The sequence below is a fragment of the Sebastes umbrosus genome, chromosome 3, assembly GCF_015220745.1.
Source record: "Sebastes umbrosus isolate fSebUmb1 chromosome 3, fSebUmb1.pri, whole genome shotgun sequence".
NCBI lineage: Eukaryota > Metazoa > Chordata > Actinopteri > Perciformes > Sebastidae > Sebastes > Sebastes umbrosus.
Genome location: NC_051271.1, coordinates 9,374,300 through 9,397,520, shown reverse-complemented (window position 1 = coordinate 9,397,520; position 23,221 = coordinate 9,374,300). Strand labels below are relative to the sequence as shown.

Below are 23,221 nucleotides of genomic sequence, written 5' to 3'. Positions count from 1 at the left end.
GGCCTTCAGGTAACGTAAAAATGCAAAGGCTCTCTAGGGTCAGTGTTTGGTTTGTCTCTTCTTGGCTACTGTAGAAACATAGCGGACTCCGTGAAGAGGACCTGCTCCCTATGTAAATATGAAGGGCTCATTCTAAGTTAACGAAAACACAACGATTCTTAGTTTCAGGTGATTATATACTAAAGAAAACATACTTATTTATATTCCATTTCTGCTAATAGATCCCCGAAATCCTACACATTTGCCCTTTAATGGAATAGTTTTGGGAAATACACTTCACACAATTCCTTTCTTACCGAAATTTAGATGAGAATATAAATTCCACTCTTGTAGATGCATTAACTACGAAGCTGGAGCTGGGAGTCGATACGCTTAGCTTAGCATAAAAACTGGAAGCAGGGGGAAACAGCTAGCCTAACTCTGTTCCAAGAATAGAAAAATCCACCCACGAGCACCCCTAAAGCTCATTAAAAAACACATTGCATCTTCTTTGTTCAGTCTGAACTCAAACTGAAAAAAAAGACAAGTTGTGAAGTTTTATGGGGAGTTACGCTGGTTGCCTGGCAACGCACCAGTAAGACACCATGCTGGGTGACCTTCTCATCTCAACTGGAAAGCACGTTTCCCAAAATGTCAAACTATTCCTTTAATTTTTACCACAGTTGTTTCAGTCGCCTAAACGTTTTTTGCACAAAATGTAAAAACTGGCAGTTTGTTGTGTTGTAATAGTGGATGAATGTAGTGTTCACCGTTTAAATTAACAACTTGTTATCTGTGTTTGTGCTGATTTTGTTGTTATTTATTTAAAACGATATTTTGAAGGACTTTGATGGAGAATCCTCTTGATGCTTTACGGCACTAAACAGGAAAAGTCTCACAGTGGCAGATGGCTGAACAAGTGAGAAACCACTGAGAGAACCTCCTCCAACATGTTTATCCTCCTTAGCAAAGTGACAGAGTACCCCAGAGTGCTTTAGGGAGGCGAAGGGGGGGGAACTTGTTACACGTAACACATCTCACACTCTTAGTACACACGGAAGAGTGATAATGAGCATGAGAGGATGACCTAATTCAAACTCTATACATTACATGCTCTGCTCCACTGTCACATCTGCTTCTCTGTGTGACAAGTTAAAAAAGGCTATGAGTGTATTACTCTTAATACGGTACCCTAAACATAGTAAGTTCATAGTAAGTAATGATGTTAAAATCTGGAATGAGCTTAAAAAGATCATACATTACATCATACATACAAGGTTTGTCTAAAACAATTATGGGTAAAATAGTTCAAACCTGTCATATGTTGTTTAAAAATGGTTAAACGTTATTCTTTATGGTTTAATGTAAGATGTAAAAGTGGTGATATGTGATCTACACGATGGTGTCAATCCAGGGTCCTGAGATCGCTTACTTTTGTCTCCACCCACATAAATTGCGATATTTTCCTCATTAGAGTAAAGCTCTCGCTGAGGAAACATCACCATCACTCTCGTGATTATTTTCTCCCCATTTTTCAGGTATGTTTTCGGGGCTAAACAACATTAACATGACTGTAATAATCCGTTTACATGTCCCCGCCTGGTAGCATAGAGCGGCCATGGCCGTACCAAGTGCCGCCGCCACTTCGTGAATTTACATGTACACATATTGTTGTATGTTTTTGCACTGTTGTTGCTATAATAATGTTTCATGCACTTTATTGATTTGTATGAGAGTTTATTGCCTTAAGCTACTTTGTGGTGACAGTAATATTAGAGAAGACTAGAATGGCACTCGGAGAGCGCAGACCTCCACCAAGGTGCCTGACTTTAAAAACAGATCACAGCTCCGTGAGGTGGTCGGCTTATTATTAACACGGTGTGTTTCTGTGTAACGTAACGGCGGATGCCTCTCTCATTCAGCAGCCTTGTTATGTCTGTATAACGTTACACTATGTTGTCTCTCATCCCGTCATCTACCGCTTTTATCTTTCTCACCGCGGACGCCCAGCAGCTCCCGCACCTCAAAATCTCGCCACACATCGACACACGTATCTCTCTGCTCTCAGAAGAAGGCGGGTCCATGCGTCATCAACAAATTCCTGAATTCGGATCATGATCCGGATCGCCACCAAAATCTAATGGATTGTTCATTGCAGGATTCATTGTAATCCTGCTAACAGACAGACAGACAGACAGACAGACAGACAGACAGACAGACAGACAAACCAACGCCGGTGAAAACATAACCAAGGGCCTTGAAGGAGGTAATAAGAAGTATGGCTCAGGTAAATACTGTGAAAAAGGTTATTTACTTTCTATTACTCTCTAAAAAGATGCATTTCCCGTTGTTGTATTTTGTAAATCATTGTATTTTTGTAGGGGCTTAACATCTGCCACTTTCTTGTTTCCTTTACAGTCACTGAAAATCTGTGGATGAGTCCCTTTAAATCAAATAATTGATCTGTACGTTCCCATGGCAACGTGAAACCTAATCTATTTGAATTTGTTTGTGGCTGACGTTGTACTATAGTCTCTGCACTGAGCATCATACTGGAGGGGACGATGTGTTCGGTGACAACACATGTGCCCCGAGGCCCTTAAAAGCAAAAAAATGAGGGACACAGAAACACACATGCATGCACACACGATGGCGAACCATCGCACACCTCCAGCTTGTAGTTTATATATAGTCCAAGAACAACGAGCAGCTCCATGTTTTTCCATGTTCTTTTCCATCTACATGCGCTTTGTGTGTTTGAGTTCGTGGGTGGGTGTGTGTTTCCATGTGTGTGTTCGAGTATGTCTGCAGGCATGTGGGTGCATTCCCATGTCTGAGGAGGAACTCTGACACGGGCATGCTGTGTTGAACATTTCTCTCCATCATCCGTTCCTCTCTTCTCACCGAGCTACAGAAGGCTTGAGGGAGGGAGCGAGGGAGGGAGGTGTAGAGAGGTGGGAGGAGGCGAGCGAGGGAGGTCTACGAAAAAACCATCAAAGTTTAAACAAACATTTGAAGGCAACTGCGGAAAGCCTCCCTGGGAGATTACGCACGTTGTTTTGCATCTACTTTCGCACTAAAAATCGTCTGCGCTTATTGACAACACTGTCAGTCTGAGAGTAGCAACCGTGTATGCGGAATAATACATGAGGAGACACAAGTTATATTCATGCTGAGACAAGATTATCACAGTAAAATACTAAAATACAAAAGTTCCAGTAAGTGGAGTCGACTAACGTCTCATTTACACAAACAGGAAACAGCCTCCCTATTGACGACAGGCTTTAGAGCTCTTATATGACATTTCATCTCACTTCCCTCCCACATGAACAAACTTCCTGCACACTCTGCAGCCAAAGCCAGTTTGTCTAAATATTAATAAAGGTCAAAGCAACTTCAAGTTGATGGTTTCTAATTAGCACACATCCTGCTCAGGTCACCTTGGACTATTCATTTGCATAATACATTATTTCTGAAGTATCACGTGCATGTTCAGTATGAAACTACTGACAACCTTAAGCTGCAGGAGGGTCATGGAGGGTCAAGACAGGCCGTCATTGATCTGTCACATGACTAAACTCCACGCAGGCTGTTTATTCACACACACATGGCAGCTATCTTAAAGCCTCCCACACAGGTGTTTTCAGTTATTCTGGCTGAGTAGACGTGCAGGTTGAAGGTGGGCCGGAGCTTTGATGGGAATTTATGAGGTCACAAATCTTAATCTACCAATAAAAATGATAAAGGTGTTATTAGTCCTGCCCTAAAGGTCTTTACACACCAAGTCCCTATATTTCATATGCGTTTTTTTTTTTAATCTTTATGATGTGACAACGCTATGGTTAAGGTTTGATTAGGTTTAGGCACAAACACGACTTCGTTAAGTTTAGGGAAACATCGTGGGTTAAAATAACCTTTGTCACCATGGTTACAATAATAAACATGGTTAAGTTTATGAAGCGATCGTGGTCGTGGTTAAAAAAGAAACGTTGATTATCAATATGAGATGAGAAACAGCCGTGTTAAAGTCTGATGTTTCTGTTGACCCATCCACCACGACTTCCTTCCTATGCAGACTTTGTCGCTCGGTAATAACCTCAGTCACCTCACTTCATCCTTCTTCCTCATTATTACTTTGTTTGGCTTTGTTTCTCCTACAATGCAAAGAAAATATTAACTAGTGCAGGTGGTTGCTGGTACTGCTAATCCCACTGAAAATCAACACCCTGAACATTGCATTGTCTGCACATTGTTTTCATACACAAGTCTGTATAGATGAGAAGCCCTGTCGCTCAACTTCCTGAATATAAAACCATAGACAGCTGCTCCCGGCACACAAGCACAGGAGTTGATTGATTATCATGTGACTGCGGTGTGAGTCTCTATTGCTCTTGCTCTGTCTAGTTTATTCAGGTCCTTGTATATGCAGTACATGTGTACCATCTGAGATGAGGCTGAGACCACAGGTGATCCCCCCTCCGCCCAGTCTTATTCAGGTGGCAACCTCCTGGTCTGAGAAGTGAAGCCAATGTTGAAGTGACTTAAACTTGCATTCTAACAGCCAGCAGGGGGCGACTCCTCTGGTTGCAAAAAAAAAAGTCTGATTGCATAGAAGTCTATGAGAAAATGAGCCTACTTCTCACTTGATTTATTACCTCAGTAAACATTGTAAACATGAGTTTAAGGGGGACAATCGCTAGTTTCACATCTTCTTCAATACAGCATGATTTTCATTTAGTAAATTATGGTCCAATTAGAGTCAAATAGACCATAAAGCAGGGTATGCTTTAGGGCGTGGCTACCTTTTGATTGACAGGTCGCTACCACGGCATTGTCCAGTCTGGGAGTTGTCCATGTTTTTGTCTTGCAACTTTAACCTTTTCACAGTGTGTTTTCAGTTCGTGAAGGTTAATTATAACCTTTTTGGTCGCCTAAAAATGTCTTATTCAGCGTTCGGTTGTAGTTTGCTCCACCCTCTTGTGTCGCTTCTGGTTGCAAAAAAAAACAAGATGGCGACGGCCAAAATGCAGAACTCAAGGCTTCAAAACGATAGTCCACAAACCAATGAATGACGTCACGGTGACATACGTCCACTTCTTATATACAGTGTGTGAATTTAAATGATGTTTATTGAGTAACAGATATTGAACACATCGTAGACAGAAGTCTACTACTTCCCAACACAAAATGACGACCTCTGACCAAGAGATGCGCTAAACGAATGCTCAACTGGTTTATTATATACAGTATATATATATATATAATACAGCAAGCTAAAGACCCAGATGTTCATTGATTCTAAATACTTGAGGATTTAAATGGGATGCTCATGTTGCTCTGCGTCTGCTGGGCGTGTAAGTAGACAGTTTAAGTGGAATAAGTTGGAATAGTTCAGTGGTGCGAGCATTAAATCAGGTTTATCTGTTCTTGTGAAATGACAGAAAGGTCATAGACTTTTTTTTTAATTAAATATCAAATAAGACTTTGCCCCTCAGCTCTGTCTCTTACTCTGTTTCATCTCAAGAGATTTGGCAGTTTGAGATTAAGACCTCTCAGAGTATCAGACACTAACCTCTTCTGTTTCCTCGTCTTCTAGCAAATCACACACTCTTATCTTTTCCTTTTAAAATCAGCGGTACACCAGTCCAGCAATATAAAAGACAATGGTTTCTGTCCACTCATATATGTTTGAAAAAAATCCTAAGAAGACGTATGCTTTTCAAGTATGAAGACGCCACCATGCATGTTTGAAGTCACAACATACAGAACTATGCGGTTTCAAAGGCTCGCGGATCACAAACTCCCACTCAAACATAAACCGCCTTGTAAACATTCAACTCAAGAGTGAAAAATAACATAAATTTTACAGCCTCTTGAAAATGTTGGTCACACTGACTGTAATAATCAGATGTACACAATCTGATGCTTTCTGCACTTCAAACCAAATCCTGTTCATATCACAGCAAAATGCAGTAACAGGTGATTTTGTATGAGTCGTACAGATTTGGTAACTCACAACTTAAAAATCGGAGGTGGTTTCACCGACAGGCATGATAAACGAAGGATTAAACTGTTATGCAATGAAACCCAATTAATTCTGTCAGCATACATTTAGCCACAGGATGAAACCAGAGTTTACTAAATAAGGCACATTTAAGATGATGACCCCTCTCTAGCTGACCCAGTAAACTAAATGGGCTTTTCAGGCCTTGTAATTAAGATGTAAAGCTCATACCTCTGCACTTCAAAGCGAGTAAAAGCAAGGAAATCAAAGAGACTAATATGGCACTGATGTGACAAAAACAGAAGGAAATCTCCTGCCCTCAAAAGCCCTTTAACCAGAGAAGCGGAAAAATAAAATGTGACATAATAATAATGTGTTATGGGAAGGGAAGAGGGCGGTGAAAATAGATGTAGGCATCGCTAATGTCTCCTGGGGCCAAACTGTGAGCTTGCACATAAGTGTTGCATGTCTCCCCTTGGCCTGTGTGGAGTGGCCAGATGGCAGGGAAGTCAACTGATAAAGTCAAACATGTTTACAGAGGGTGAGAGTGTGTGGACGGAGGCTGGTGTTGAGATGACAGCGCCCTGCTGGGAGACGCCGAATGTCACACTGCTCAGGGTGAACAGCACACATGCTGCTTCGTTTTGCTCTCAAAATGTCTGATGTGTTTTTGAAGGAGAACAAACGTATGAATGAGTCCTATACGGAGCATCCGGGAGGCTGAGAAACTCAGGATGCGCTGCACACAGCAGCACATTAGAAAGAGCCGACATTTTAATGGATTTCTTAGTTAGTTACAGTTATAATATATATTTATACTCCGGTGTCATGCCAAACATTTGGCCAGTCCAACATTACAGGACATTATCTTCATAAACAACATTATATTTTGCTCTATATACTTTGAAATAACATAATTACGTGAACATTTTCAAATAAATTGTACACCGAATAGCAGAAGAGAGAAAAGGAAAGCTAAACAAGACCAAACTTTACTCTAATTGAGGGCTTTTTTTCCTCATCTCGTGGGCTTCCTCTGAGTAACTGGTTAATTTAAATGTTTCATTTGTGAATAGCCAACTAAGTTTTTGTGCATTATCCATATTTACAAAATCAATTTCTTCGATTTTTTTTCTTTATAATTTACAAAACAAAGTGGTTGGTTCCCAGTAAAAAGGACAATAGATACATAATTAAATATCAACAAATAAAACCAGTTGTCTATATCGTTAAGATGGCACATTGAACAAACCCACTTTTCTTTATCCAGACTGAAACTGTTCAGTTAACACTTTTACTTTAAAGAGGACATATCATGCTCATTTCCAGGTTCATATTTGTATTTTGGGTTTCTACTAGAAGATGTTTACATGCTTTACTGTTCAAAAAACACATTATCGTTCTCACACTGTGTGTCTGAATATACCTGTATTCACCCTCTGTCTGAAACGCTCCATTTTAGCGCCTGTCTCTTTAAGAGCGCCTCCTGAAAAAGCCCTGTTTGCCCTGATTGACTTGTGAGAAAAATATGGCGCACCTCTGCAAAGGTAGATCTCAAGCCGTGGGTGAATATTTAGCATTTATAAGCAGTATATAAACATGTAATAAAGGGTTTGTAACACAATAGCAGCACAAGGACATGTTTAGGTATTTATTAAGTCAGGGATAATGTACAGCGAGCGGGTCATTATTGTGAAATAAACAACGACGCAAAGCACCCTGAAGGGGTTTATTTCACAATAATGACCTGCTCGCTGTACATTATCTCACTTATTACATGTTCACTTACTTAATAAATCAATAATTTGACACAAAAATGGTCCTCTATAGAGTCCAACATCAGAACTGCATCCATGCAACGGCCTGTTATAAAGAAATAACAGACCGTAGAACGCCGTGATTGACCAATCAGAATTGAGTATTCAACAAATCTGTGTAATAATGTATTATTACTTCTTCTATGAAGACATTTTATATCATTACACCTGTTGTTATTTATTATCTGTTTATACACCAGCCCCACTTATGGGTGGGTGCCCACAGGAGGAGTTATAGTTGTTGACGAATACATCAATAAACACTTATAACTGACACTTATTGGGATATAAACCTATTATCAAATGTTTTTAATGCTCATGACTGGAGGACTGAAAGTAATGTGTTGCCAAACATTGAGTGGTATCAACTGGGCAAATAAAGATCTCTGCTTTTTTCAATCATATGCAACATTATGCTCCCTACTTTTATTTTAGTAAATCTGTTTGTGCTCATTAATCAGCCTCAAAATGAATTGACAAATTTAAAACATATCCTCACGAGAGCATGGTGAGATAAGCACCGAAAAACGTGGCATCACCAACAGCACCACTTCTTTCATTAGTGTCAGTCAGGTTTGGATTCACAGAGTTACTATCCTGACAGCGTTCAGCACTAAAAAAGCTCCCTAAATTAGCATGAGATGAGGCTGAGACACCTCTCCTCCTTTTTCGTGTGATTTGGTTTCCTGATGAGCTCACATAATCACGCTCGCTCACGTGATTAGAGCTGGGGAATATCTCACAGCAGTTGAGGTTTCATCTCTCTGATTTTCAGCAGATGATTACAAACACACAAATACACACACACACACAGTCAGAAGTAAACTGAAGATAAAAGAACAAACACACACCACCCTCACACATTCACTCACTCATCTGCATAAATAACGTATAAGTGATGGAACAAAAAGCCTCCAAAAAAACCCCTGCATATCATAGAATCAACATGGATAACAAGCAAATGAATGGGCTTGACTGCCGCCTGGTGTCACCAGATTGTAATGCAACACACTGAGCGAGACGAGTGCAAGATAGATAAGCTGACTGATAGGAGAGAGTGGACGAGCCAGAGGGGGTAGAGGGCTTAAAGAGAGGACAGGGAGAAGAGGCAGAGGGAAAGTGGAAGAAGATAAACAGACGGATAAAACCGTTAATAAGACATTAGTATATCACAGAAATACAGCAGGGTGAAGCCGAAGCGTGCCGCTGGGAAATAAAAGCCGAGGAAGGCAGCATAGAGAGGAGAAAACAAAAGGGCATAGGAGGTGAAAGGGAGCAAATGAGGATGTATGAGAGCGTGAAGTGGAGAGAAAGGTGAAACACAAAGAGGGAGAGGGAGAGGATCAAAGCAGGCATTCATCCCACACGCCCTCCCCCTCTCGCTTCTTCTTCTTTCACCTCTTTTGTTTGTCTGGGTTTATTCTATCTTTATCTTAAACTCATCAGCTTTTCCCCCCCTTCCGTTATCTGTCAAAAAAACATCTTTACCTCAATCATTTTCAAACCCACGCTCTCTTGTCTCCCCCCATTTCCCTCCACGTCTCTCAATCATCCTCGCTGTCAAAACCCCTATCTGCTCTCTCACACTTTGTCTCTCTGTATCTACAGTGTATCTGCTTTGCTTCCCTTCACCCATTCTTCCTCTTCTCCCTCTTTTCCCTCTTCTCCCTCTCTCTCTCTCTTTATTGCAGCAACAATCGCATAATTCTACAAAATCCCCAGTCCTCAAGCAAACATGCCCCCGCATTTTACAAACGGAAGAATAAAAGCAGATGCAGGCTCGCACACAATACAAACATGCTCCCTGAATAAAAAACCCTACAGTGCAATTAAACGTTTCATTCCAGAGCTCCCTGCTTACACATATAAACAAGTATTAACATGTATTAATTTTCTAAATAAACTATTGCCTGATTTGCATTCCTATTTTTTTAGAGGATTGGTGTCATTTTAATGTGTTTTTTTTTTGCAGCACAGGCAATTAAATCATTTCACTGACAAGTTTGACTTTGATGTAATCTGTCCTTGAGCCGGAAAGGATGCTAAATTCATAATTTGTGAATATTAATAATATAGTTATATAGCTGAGATCATTCAGAGCAACACATGAGCAGCAGCACTGCAATCCTGAATCCTACAATGTAGCTAAGAAAGAAGAAGCAAGAGAGAGGGGCAAGATTATATCTTACATAAGCAATTTTATTTTAGAGACTTACTCCAGCAAAGATCTTACATTTCTATTTTTCTGATAAGATAATTCAGCCACGGCGCCGCAGCCTAGATAGGCGGCTACTTTATTGAATATCCGTGGATGATACAAGCCTATATTGCGATATATATATATATCTTTACAGGGTCTCTCATCCCTCCCTTCCCCCCTAAAGTGATAACAGGTGGGAAGCAGCCAGCTAACAAGTGTTTCAAACATCCATCCAGAGTGCAGAGAAATCCCAACGCAGCAGACAGGCAGGCAGGTGCTATTCATGGAGTCTGAGAGATAATGAGGCAGAAACTAAGGGAGAGAATAATGTGAAAATGAGCCGTTACTGTGTCATTGTGGCAGTGTGTGTGTGTGTGTGTATGTTGAAGAGGGAGGGGACTCATGAAAATAATTTGTGTGAGCATTTTCATAAACTGAGCCTGAAAACCAACCAGAGAATGAATCAATAATATATTCCACTAGAAGGTAATGCGTTCAGGGACGTGATGAATAAGAAAGAGGTTAAAGATAATCATTAGTGGTATATTAAGAAATGGCTTAAAGCAGCTGTGGGTAGAAATGGAGCAAATATGATTAAAAAAAGTTATTTTTAAAAAACGGTCACTATATCTTGACAGTATTGCAAGAGACAGGTAATCTGAAAGAAAAAACGTATGTCTCTGTGTCCTCCGGTGAAAACAACTAATCACAGCCGGCTGTCAATCACTCGCAAACTCCGATCAAACGGTCAAACTAGGCAGCGCTGATCAAATATGTATCAATTTTCTGTTACTGTAATGCCTATATCGTGCCTCAAATGTTTTCAGAAACACCTTGCAGTGTACAGTTTAGCTGTAAAATGAGAAAGTTTGTGACCCGGTAGTCATGTTAAGATCAGTTGAGGAAATTCCAAGCACCGCCCACCAGCTGGAGCACAGCCAATAGGAACGCGCTCTCTCTGAAATGAACTGTGATTGGCCAAAGTCTCCCGTCTAGATTTTTTTAAAGCTTGAAAACAGAGCCATGATGAGGTACAGAAGTCTAGTTTTCTCTCAGAGCACTTCAATTACAATATGCTGAAAGGTTATTATGGAATTTTTGCTCAATGATGCCAAAAATATTCTGCCTACTGAAGCTTTAAAGGGCCGCTGTATGAGAAGTTGAGCTGCTTCTGCATTTAGATTTAGTCCAACAGAAGAATTTGTGAGGTAAATCTGGAGTTAGTATGGAAAGGAGCACTATTAGTAGTTTAGTAAGCATGTTTGGTGCTTAGATACGGAGGAATTGTGAGTACAGTTTGGTTGGGGGTGTCTTGGTCTTGGCACAAGTGAAGCTGTTTGGAACAAAATATCTTTAGAAAAGAGTAAACACACGCAACAAATGCATTGCTCGGAGGTAGAAGATGTACTGAGGCAGTATCAAACCCAGCAGGGAATGCAGAGAGGAAGATGCTTTGTTGTAGGGAACTGTTAGGCCTGATGCTTTCAGGATGTTGTTCATTATTGGAGCAGCCGATGCCGTGCTGCCTTCACATCTAAACCAAAAAAAACGGTGAAAGACGCCAGTAGCCGTCCGTGCTCACACAGCAACACTTATAATGTCGACAAGCAAGGTAAGGTGTTTCCTGGAGTTGCACTGAAAAGTCTAAGATCAGCAAGAAGACGATGAAACACAACAGAAGTTTGGTCTGTAATCGTTCAGATCAACCCTGTCTCCAAGAAACTAGATTTATATACTACTAATTCTGCCAAATATTTCATGTAGGAAATGTAATTCCCTTGTTGGATTATGTTCAGTCGTGATGCTTTATCAAAGAGCAGTAGGGAGATGAATATGGTCACACATATTCAATGTCAACATTTTGGCCGCTAGCCTCAAGCAGAGATGAGGAGCGGGCTACAGAGGTCTGGCCTTGTAGTCTTCAGCCCCAACCAACATTGACTCAGACACAGTGACATCACTTGAGGCAGATTTTGCACAGCTCCCTCTGGAGCCACGAAAGGGTTGATGGTACATGTCCACATGGGCGTTTTTTATCGCGAGGGACGGCGTCACTTCCCAGCATTGGATGCTTGATGGGCTTCCACTAGACACAAAGCACTCGGCACCTGATTGGACGAACGCTCTCCCTCATGGGCTGCTGCTTCCAGCTTTCAAACCAGAACCAACATGGTGGCTCGTTTAGAAACTTTCTACTCTTATATCACGAAAGTAGTTCACCGAAATGTGTTTCTGAAAACATTTTATGCGAGAAATAAGCTACGCAGTTGCTGGATCTGTCTTTATTTTGGATCAACGAGACTTAGTTTAAAAGTTTCTAGGGAGTTTCAGAGAACTACGGTGGCCTTCAGGTAACGTAAAAACGTGAAAGTCTCTCTCTGGAGCCAGTGTTTGGTTTGTCCGTTCTGGGCAACTATAGGAACATGGTGGAGCAACATGGCAGACTCCGTGAAGAAGACCTGCTCCCTATGTAGATATGAAGGGCTCATTCTAAGCTAACAAAAGCATAACAATTTTTAGATTCAGGTGATTATACGCAGATGAAAACATAGTTATGAATATTATATTCCATTTCTGCCAATAGATCCCCATAAATGCTACACGCTGTTCTTTATAACCATTAAAAAGTAAAATCCTGCTTTAGTTGCTACGAGCAACTATTGCATTGCAAGAACTTGCCAGATATGTTAAACTCAGCTCAACTAGCACTTTACACCCAACAGTCGAGCCAAAGTCACAGCTCACACAGAGGAAAACTAAAACAGAAGAAGGAAAAAAAACACACAATAGAAGAGAAGAAAAATCGGAGTGATGATAATGAGCAGAAGTATTTTAAGATCTCGAAGGTCTCAATAGTGGCAGAGAATCAGATAGTGGGCGGAAGAGAATTACATGGTTTTAGTTTTAGTTAGTTTAACAACATCTCCTCGGTATGTTGATAGAAAATGAAGTTGGGGCCGAATTACATTTCCTTCAAAACTTATTTTGCTGTTGCAAATTAGTGGTAGATGTAAACTGAGACCTATGCACCACATTTTTGCATGAAGCATAATAAGTCAATTACAGAAATATAACTGAGCAGGCACCGATTAGGGCAACTATAGGGAACCTGGGAAATGAGAGATGCAAGCAGACGTAAACTGAGACCTTAGAGTATCATCAGAGACAGCGTCGGCCGCAGACATGAAACATTACGTGGTCCGATGCTCAGCAGTCTGTTTACTTTACAGAACTCGTTGTGCCACATGAGGATGCAGCCAACGAGGCATGAGGAAGGAGCGCAGAGGAGGATGAGGAAGAGGAGGAGGAGGAGGAGGCTCAGCTACTCCGAGCTGGCAGTCGATTCTGAACAGCAAAGCCAGGATACACACTACAAAGGCTGGGTGCCATATGAATTAGCAGCTACAGTACATCCGCTGTAATGATTAACACATCTTACTACAGTATTATTACAGCTGGTGCCACACCACCGCTCACTGAGATCCACTCAAAGAGTCCACTTGTAGTCACTCTGTAAGTCAACTTCAGTACAGGTTTTCACAGTGGGCCGGTCTGGATCACACCGACTCGCAACCCTCCTCCCATCCACCAGCGTCAAAAAGCGAGTCAGGAATCAGTTGTATCAAAATGACTTTTTAAACAGGGTCCTTTGAAGCAGTGCCTCTGTCAGTGCTGCAGACCAGTCCCCTGTGTGGCTTCACAGCACGATGGCAGCGATAGCAGCAGCAGCATGGAGTGAAAACAAGAGAGAAGGGTGAAAGATACAGATAGAGAGAGAGAGATAAAGAGAGAGAGGGGGTGGTTTATCTGCTTTCCATTATGTTGCTTTAATCCTATGCAGCTAAGAGTGAAATTGTGTGAAACTGATAAGGCCAGTTCTCACATTTTAATCTAGGAGAAGAAGAAGAAAACGATGAGAGACAGTAGAAGAAAGAAACATGGAAAGTGGGAACAGAGGGAGAGAGAGATATACAGTAATCAAAGTTCGAGACAGTAGACAAGCCTTGAGATTAAAGCGGCGACGAAAGTGACAGCGGGACTTGACCGAGAAAGAGGAAAAAGGCCATCGTCATGAATAAAATGACGAAGGAAGAGAGAGCGGTGAGTAAGATTGTGTGGGAAAAGACGGAAAGAGAGAGGGAATCTGCAACGAGATCACAAGAGACGGAATAAGACAGGGCGTTTGAATTGAGAAGAAATGGGTAATGAGATGCTAATGTAACAACAAAGGAGTGAGTGCCCTCCGGGGGGAGCTATGCTACAGCAAGCTGCTTCAGTATGAACACATTAAAGGGAGGATTCAAATTTAAAAAATGCCCTTTATTAAACTCCTGCAATGTACACAGATTCATTCAGGCTGTGATAAAAGTCAGATTATATTTACATCATCCCACCTCCGGCCCTGTTTGAACAAAAAATAAAAACAATAGATGCAGCCCTGGAGAGAGGGGCGATTACAGATACACCGGAGCGTAGATGTTCACCCTCAGGTGTGTGATACGAGGTGAGCGCGAGGACAAGTGGGGTGAGCAGAAAACGAGAGAACCGATGGAGACCCATGAGGGAACATGAAGCTGGAGAGGAGGAACGAGGAGAAAAGGAGGTCTTTGCGATAGCAGACCGGCTTTTGAGTGGGAGGAGGAGATGAAGCTTTTTACAAGTAAAGGGGAATAATGGAGAGATCCATGGTGCAAAAAATGTAATTACTCAGGGGAATAAGTGCAGGAGAGGAATGATGTGGAGGCTCTGTATAAAAAGAGTGACTGGGCAGTACTCGAGAGACCGTCAAAGAGAATACTGGAGGAGGGGAGGAGCACCACTGACAGATATAAGCCTAGAGATATTATAGGCTGCGCTATGAAAAAATTAGAAAGCTGGAAAATCATTATAACAAGTCCTCAAGAGGACGCTGAGAGCCAATACCAAAGCACAATGAAAGAAATGAAGACAGCGTGTAAACCTGCAGGGATTATGGAATATTTGTGCTCTAAAGAGATGCAGCGGTAACTGGCGTGTGTGTTGAAAAGTATAGTTGTGTGCAAAAAAGTGTTGCATTCATGCGTTGGATGAGGCACAAAGAGCAGATGACATTATATCAAGAGGAAGTTGTGAAACAGTGAATGAGTACAAAGAGAAGAGAGGAATCCTTCAGAGATTCAGTTGCAGGTGCACTAAAGAAAGATGCAGTTCGCTAAAGATAGTTTACGCCAGAAAAGTTAAAAAAAAATGCTTCACAAGATGTGTGTTTACTTAAGTTTGTCTCAACCTGTGGGACAGAAAAACATCCATATCTCTCCTCAGCTCTCTTGTTTGCCTGCAGGCTATATCTACTATTGCAAAACCTGAACTTCTGACTCAGCAAGCCAACTTTCTATAACACCATTTGACTTTTCACCAACCTCAAACTTTAAATATTTCAACCTGTATAAGAATCACATTTTTAGGGTGAATTCAAAAGCAAAGATTTTTATTTTAATGCAAAAAAAAAGAAGCCAAAAAACAGCTAATTCAGCTGTCGTCGCTGTAGCTGCAAGGACCTGCGGGCCTGAAGCGTGTTAGCGGTGGCACGGGCTAATTGGGTTTCCGTTCTTAATTAGGCCAATTAATTAGGATATGCAGCTGAGGCCATGAGCGCTCCATCAGGTCATTTAGGGATTACAGGGAGAGGAGAAGAGTCGTGGGAAGAGTAGAGGAGCAGAGGAAAGGAATCCAGGAGCTTATGAGCAAAAAAGGGTCACTTGAGAGGGCCTTTGTTTTGCGAGAATACCTCAGCGATAGACCCCATCATCCTCCCGCTGAATGTTATCTCTAAATGATTCACGGACTGAGGGTAATTACCCATTTTGGGACAATTCAATCAAATCAATCACTGCTTTTGGGAGTCAGCGAATTGAAAACAGAGCCTGCTAATTCATGCAGTTCCCCAACTGGCGCACATTATTGTTAATCTGCCATGAGAAACATGTGAAATGATGGAAGAAGGAGAGAAATAAAAGAGAAGAGGAAGATTTACAGGCAGACGAATGTAAAAATGTGCTTTCATGTGTCCATCAGTTTGCTCTGTATGACTCCAAGTTCCCAGAGTTTTATAAATCATAGAGTTAAATATACAGCTAACTCTTCATTTCTGCCAACTTTCACATACAACCAGGCAGCATTTACACAGAAAATTGCACCATAACCTTGCCTACTGTACAACATCAGCAGATGGAAGCCTGAGATTTAGGTGAAGTTAGGTCAAATATGATAAATATTGCCTTCAGTTGTAGGTTCATAACTACTAAAGCGAGGAGCAAACCAAGTTCAATGTTCAGGTCAGATCAGGCTCACATTTTCAGACGTGAGTCAAGTCTGAGGAGCATAACACGTGACCACAGTGCTGCATTCTAGTCTCTTTTGAATGAAACACATCCAGACACTCACCTCCACCAAGAGGAAGCAGGGCACGATGTAGGTGCTGGTCTTCTGCTGGCCGCTGTCATCGGGAAGGCTCCTCATCGCCCTCCTCTGTGCCGACAGCTGACTGTCAATCATCTGTGGGGGGTCAAAGGTCATTGCAAAGCTTTAGTTTACTTTGTTCTGTTTGCGTCAAAAGGATATGCTGGCGGCGGAGCTAATGGACAGTAAGAACGCAAACTACTTTGTGTTTGGCAAAAGCTAAAAATGCAAATGTTGAACTTGACATCATAAAAATATATTATCATACAAACACAGAAAAACATTTAAAGTTCATAAAGATGTGGATAATTTTTTTATCATTATCTCCACCAGGTCAAAGGGATCATGTGTGTCGCTCTCTCTGTTTGTCTGTCCGCAGCTAATCTTGCATACTACTGGACCCAGCAGCTTAATATGTCTTTGTGCACATTTTCAATTGCATGCTCAAGGACCCCTCATCGTCGTGGTGATTCTCAATCTTTAAAAAAACGTATTTTATTGACTGTTTTTACACTGTCATGGACTGCTGACTCCTCACTCCTCTTAACCGGCCGGTAGGGGCTGCAAGTGATTGACAACTGCTTCCATAGCTAAAGGCATTTCTGGCAATCGGCTAAGCCAAAAAAACAATCCTTACCCAGTATGTTGCATGCACATATTGGCCTTTTGTCATGGCTCAAAAACTGACATCCATAGAAAAGTTTGGTCTCATTTTGAACCGGAACATCTATTCATACACGATATGTTATGATCTACTTAAGTTAGTGCGATACGAGATGAATAAATCCCTGTTTTTGTTATCTTCGCTGCCATCTTGACTGTAAGGGAGCCGGTAATGAGATTCAACTCTTCTTTGTTTGTGAGGGGAGAGGGAGACACACCTGGCGGAGATCTGCACTTCTAGTTTTTCAATGTTTTGTAATGTTCATAATACAAAACAACAAATGCAATGTTTGCTGACACTATGAGAGCAGCCTGGGTGACTCTGAGGCATCGTAATAAGTAATACAGAAGAGGCATAGAATTCAGGCTATTTAGATGATACGGTATACCACTTGTATTGAGACAAACTCATCCAAAGTCAACCTGTGCGATAAGCGTGGCTGTGGATAATAAGTGGACAGACTTATTGGCAAGGAATTAGACCTGACTGGCACCTCGATTTAGTCATAACTTTGTGACAACAATGAGTCACTAAACAGTTGTCTGAGTTCCACAAGAGTGTAAATACAAGTCTATTTATATTCAGTGCCTGGTTTTTAGTAAATCTTAGGGTGAGAGGGTTTCAGAGTCTGTTGAGTTGCAAGAAGAAAATCATGTTTTGTTGAGCGCCTGTAAGTTTTGATCTTTTTGAGCAATATGCTACCAGCTAAAAAAAAAAAAAAAACACACACACAAGTAAAATGTCCTGATACACAAAGCCGTCGCTTGGCAGAAACAGTTTTAAACTCTGTGTGTATTACATTAGTGTTGCTCCTGTTGGTGATGCGGCTGATGACTGCATGAAATTACGTCCAATGGCAACATTCAAGGCCCATCTCAGACTTACGTACAGTTTAGAGATACTTGCATTTCTACGTTATGCTACTTTATGCTATCTACATTTCAGAGGGAACTATTGTACTTTTTACTCTTCTACATTTATCTGACAGTTGTAGTAATAGTAATAGAAATAGTAATATATACAAATTTAAGTAAGTAAATAGTTGTAATAGTGTGCATATTTATAATATTTGTTCAACACAGGCCATTTTGGTGGAGACATTCAAATTATGACAATATAATAGAAATAATGTTCTTTTGTTTCATTGACTTTCACTTCTTAGCAATATACGTTATTTGGTTCAAGTTCAACCTACTCAAGAGTTGATTGATCTGAATCTGATTAGTGAACTCAGAGTTCAGGCTTAGGCTCAAAGTTTGTTAAACCTGCTTTCTGAAAGCGAGACCCCGAGCTTCAATCGTAATGTGCACTCTTTACGCCTGGAGCTCATAATGTGCCATCCATCCATTAGTAAACAAGGGAACTTCAACACCGCTGAACGCCCGTGTGCTCCAATTTTACCAATAATCATGTCTGAGCACAAAACGAGAATCCTTTTATCATCTGCCAACAGAGTAAAACCGCCTATTTTTATGCGCACACGTACAGTACTTATACACACACACGGCACACAAACTCACTCACCCAGATGCAGAGATGCACAAAGACTTATTCTGCATCAAAACTGCACACATACAGGTGCGCACACACACACACACACACACCAGTGTACTGTAGGTAGGCAATCAAAAGAGTTAGAGGGGGGGAATGAGGTTGAAAGGAGGAGAAGTAGAGTGGAAACAGAGGAGCGATGATCAAAAACAAAAGCCTGACAGAAAGAGATAAGAGAGAGACAAAGTCATGATGCAGACGTTCGGAGACTCTTCAGAAGTGAGGAGGGTGGGGTGAAAGCCAGCAGACTCAGCAACGGGAAAAAACAGCATTCGGGGGATAACAGGTAGAAGTTGAGGAAAAACAGCTTCAGTCTCCAAAGTGGGAATAGAAGGAGACAGGGGGAAGAGAAAGTTAGTGCAGGAAGGCCAGCTGATGAGATGCTCAGGGGTTTCAGACATGCAAATGACTTCACTCATGCTGAATAATGTCAGCTCCTGCTTTTTTTTTAAGGGATGCCTCAAAAGGCATTCAATATCCTCTTTGAATCAAACGGCAAATGCAGTTTTTCTAAGAACTTTGAAATCATGATTTTATCAATCATAAAGCCACTGCCCTCAGCAGCCTTCTGTGTAATTTTATTCATTCAAACACCAATTGGTTCTCCTCTCAGATATCGAGCCTATTCCCTCATCTCCTTGACAACAATTATCTCGCTGGCTTTATGACTGAGGGCAGATCTCTGCTGCCCTGTCAGCCCTTTCTACAATCAATGGTCATTTTTTGGTGAGAGGGGAGGAAGCCACCGCACAAGGTTGGAATGTGTCCACGTCTTCATCGGTGATATACAGTAGTAAAATGTTACCTCTGAAACATGAAACAATGACAGGAACCAACATTTCAATCCTGAAATGAATCTAATTCTTCAAAGCACTTTTTAAAGTAAAACATAATTAATTCCTGTTTACACAAATACAACAAATACACCATGTTCACCAGCATTCGCCATGAAGATACTAAGTGTATATTTGCATCTTAAAGCAGCAGTAGTTAGAAGTGGAGCAAATATGATTAAAAAAAGTTAATTTTTATAAAACGGTCACTATGTCCTGACAGTAGTGCATGAGACAGGTAATCTGAAAAAAATCATGTGCCTCTGTGTCCTCCGGTGCTCCTAATGGCATCTGTAAGATTTCACAGACCGGAGGAAAACAACCAATCAGAGCCGAGCTGGAGTCTGCCATCTATGAGCAGCTGTCATTCACTCACTGACTCCGATCAAACGGTCAAACTAGGCAGCGCTGATCAAATATGAATCAATATTATGTTACTGTAATGTCTATTTATTGCCTCAAATGTTTTCAGAAACATCTTGTAGTGTACTGTTTAGCTGTAAAATGAGAAAGTTTGTGACCCGGCAGCCATGTCGAGATCAGTTTAGGAAATACCAAGCACCGTCCACCAGCCGGAGCACAACCAATAGGAACGCTCTCTCTCTCTGAAATGACCTGTGATTGGTCAAAGCCTCCCGTCACGGACTAGATTTTTTAAAGCCTGAAAACAGAGCCATGAGGAGGTGCAGAAGTCTCTCAGAACACTTGAATTACAATATGCTGAAAGGTTATTCTGGAAATTTTGCCCACTGAGGCTTTAATTCATGTTTACACAAATACAAAAAATACACCATCTTCACCATCATTCGCCATCAAGATGGAAAGTGTGTATTTTCATATAAGGAGAACAGGACACGATTCCTAAATATTGCTGCAAAATATTCATTACAGTATATGCATTAATAACTAAAGCATTAAAGATGTAATACTCCCAATAACCTAAATTCCCTTAGATCTTCTCTCATCTGGAACCATTTAATCTAACAGAAAAATGTAACTACTGAACCAGCAACAAGCTGAGATTCAAAGAATCATTCAAACTTGGATATCCTTTAAATAAAAAAACAAAACGTAAAGCAAGCTACACGCCAGAAAATGCACCCGTCTGTATTACACAGCTACTGAATAATGGTCTCTTCAATTTAAACATACAGGATTTTGGGGTATTAGATCATCATTATTTCTGCCTCAGGTGCTGTCACAGTGTCCACAAACTTGAACTTCAATTATCTGGCAATGAAGTCCCTTTTGGCAGTTTCTGTTCCACGTCAGAGATTTATCATCGTGGCCCTCTATTTATAGATGCACGTGAGACTTCTTGTTTGTGGCAGCAAATGGATGAAATGTCTCAAAATGTCCCTTCAAAAATCTTGGTCTTTGCACACACGTACACTATTTCTGTGTCTATGCATCGTGCGATGTTTAGCCGAGCCGTACAGGCTACACTCCCTGTGTTTAAGTGGGTTAATTATTCATGCTGTGGTTCATGTACTTGTTTTCTCCACTATTGCCCGTCTGCCTCATGGGAAACACTATCTCACTATTATCCCACTATTCCAATATAAGTACAAGCGTCTACTACAGTGGAGCCTCAGCCACAGCACAAAGTGCTTTGATTGGTGAAACGGCGTTCATTGATATTAAAGAGAGAACAGGTTATACAAGTTGTGGCAGAGGATCAAGGGATTGCAAAGAGACACACACACACACACACACACACACACACATGCACACACACACAAACACACGCAAACATACACACACACACAGAGAGAGGAGGTTGTCTCCCTTTATGTACCCATCATCCAAAGCAGAGAGAAGCAATCAGGCATAAGGTTGGCATGACCGATTGTCTCTTGTGTTGCTGTCCATGTTGTTCACTATGATGTGCATCCTTAAGCTCCGCACTGGCACCACGGCAACAAAAGAGCCCACTCACTATCTCGCTGGCACAGACACACACACACACACGCACACACACACACACACACACAGAGGTGCATTACACACACTTACAGACACTGACATTCACACACCTGTATGCACAGTCTCGTTCATACGCACAAGTGACCATCATCGTATTACATGTCAACTTGGATGTCAGTCCAACAAGTGGCGCTGCACAGCTGATGCCTGCGTGTGTGTGTGTGTGTGTGTGTGTGTGTGTGTGTGTGACAGAGAGAGAGAGAGAGAGAGCATCCTGAACATGAATCCCTCCTGTGCTGCACCTCAGGTTCAACAATAGGGGTCGTAGAGATGCACACTCACACACATCGTCACCCTCACACACACAGTCTCCCTCACATATACACACACACACACACACACACACATATACATATTCAGGAACAACCCATTTCCAAACAGAACCAGATGAGCAGGGCAGTACTGACTGGTTTGAAAACTCACCTTAAATCTCTGTATCTTGGAAACAGTATCTGCTGCTGCACAGTGACCGTTGCCTCCTCCGAGTCTCCGTCTCTAGGAGGATTTGCTCCTGCAGCGGACTCCCATTCTGTGGTTGCGTTGTGGTCTCTTTTCCCCCTTTTCGTCTCTTTCAAAGCAAAAAAAAAAACACCCCTCACTTCCGCCGCTCCGCCACTGAGAAGCCTTCGGCACTGAGTGAGAATAGAGAGAGAAAGAGATAGAGAGCTTGCCCACTGCCAGGCAGCCAGCCTCCAGCCAGCCTAGTCTATATCTGTCTGCACTCTGCCTCTAGGTCGCAAAGCTAAATATGATGATCTTCAACAGTACTTCAAGGCTAATTAGTCAAGTGAAGGGATCCACAGGCTTGGTGAGGGGAAGCTTCTCTGCGCAGTTGCCGGTGGATACGAGGAGAGAGAAGAAGAGAGTGTGTGTGTGTGTGTGTGTGTGTGTGTGTGTGTGCGCGCATCTGTATGCTTGTGTGTGAGAGAGAGAAAGAGAAGGAGAGGCAAATAGGAGGAGGAGAAAACAGAGAGTGGGAAGAGGGAATAAGAGAATGAGACAGCTAGAGAGGAGACAGAAAGCAGAAAAGAGCCAGCATGTGTGTGTGAGAGAGAGAGAGAAAGAGAGAGAGAGAGGGAGGGAGAGAGAGAGAGAGGGAGGGAGTAAGGTAGAGAGAGAAGGAGGGACTGTCTGAGGCAACACGGTGGCTAAAATGGGAGACACTGTGCACTTTAGTACCCCAGGAAACCACTTTGATACTGGCAGACACCATGGGCACCGTGAGAGTGTGAGTACACAGGTGTGTGTTTCTCTGTGCAATAATGAGAACATGGAAAGCCACGAGTAGTCTGAAGGTACAGTGTCAGTGTTTGTGTGTTTGTGTGTGTGATGAATGACAATAATAATAATAATAACAACAATGTGAGCTCAGGTGAGCCGGGACCACAATCCAGCTCAGCCCTCTGGACAGTAGACAGCGGGTTAATGATGCATCAAGTGGAAAAGTGGGACGCATCCTGCGCATCATGGTCCTATGTGGGTCAGAGGCTCTCAGGTGCAAGCTCACCAGCAGCTTTTGGCTGTTTGTGTGTGTGTGTGTGTGTGTGTGCATTGGTGTATACTTGCATAATGGTACGGATTAGCAAATTCTCTGCCTCCTCAGGGCTAAAACACAGGCAGTGTCTGTACATGTGTATTGTTTGTATTGATGCATGTTGGTACATGTTAAGACAACTACAATGGCACCATGTGGACTGCCGGTCAAGCATCGCCACATATAGGTCTCTACCTAGTGTGATTATGTGCATT

General features: G+C 41.8%; 1 protein-coding gene across 2 annotated transcripts in view; it reads right to left on the bottom strand.

Moving 5' to 3' along the window:
• The window catches only part of plppr2b (phospholipid phosphatase related 2b), a 54,224-nt gene extending 31,814 nt beyond the window's left edge, over positions 1–22,410 (bottom strand). The window contains exons 1-2 of one of the 2 annotated variants that reach the window (XM_037765312.1): positions 21,896–22,410; positions 16,424–16,534 (exon numbers count right to left, since the gene is read on the bottom strand). In XM_037765312.1, the coding sequence (XP_037621240.1) occupies positions 16,424–16,534 (111 nt within the window). In that variant the 5' untranslated portion in view covers positions 21,896–22,410. The remainder of the gene's footprint in view (positions 1–16,423; positions 16,535–21,895) is intronic. The other variant, XM_037765313.1, reaches the window with a different exon arrangement.
• Between the last annotated feature and the right edge of the window lie 811 nt (positions 22,411–23,221).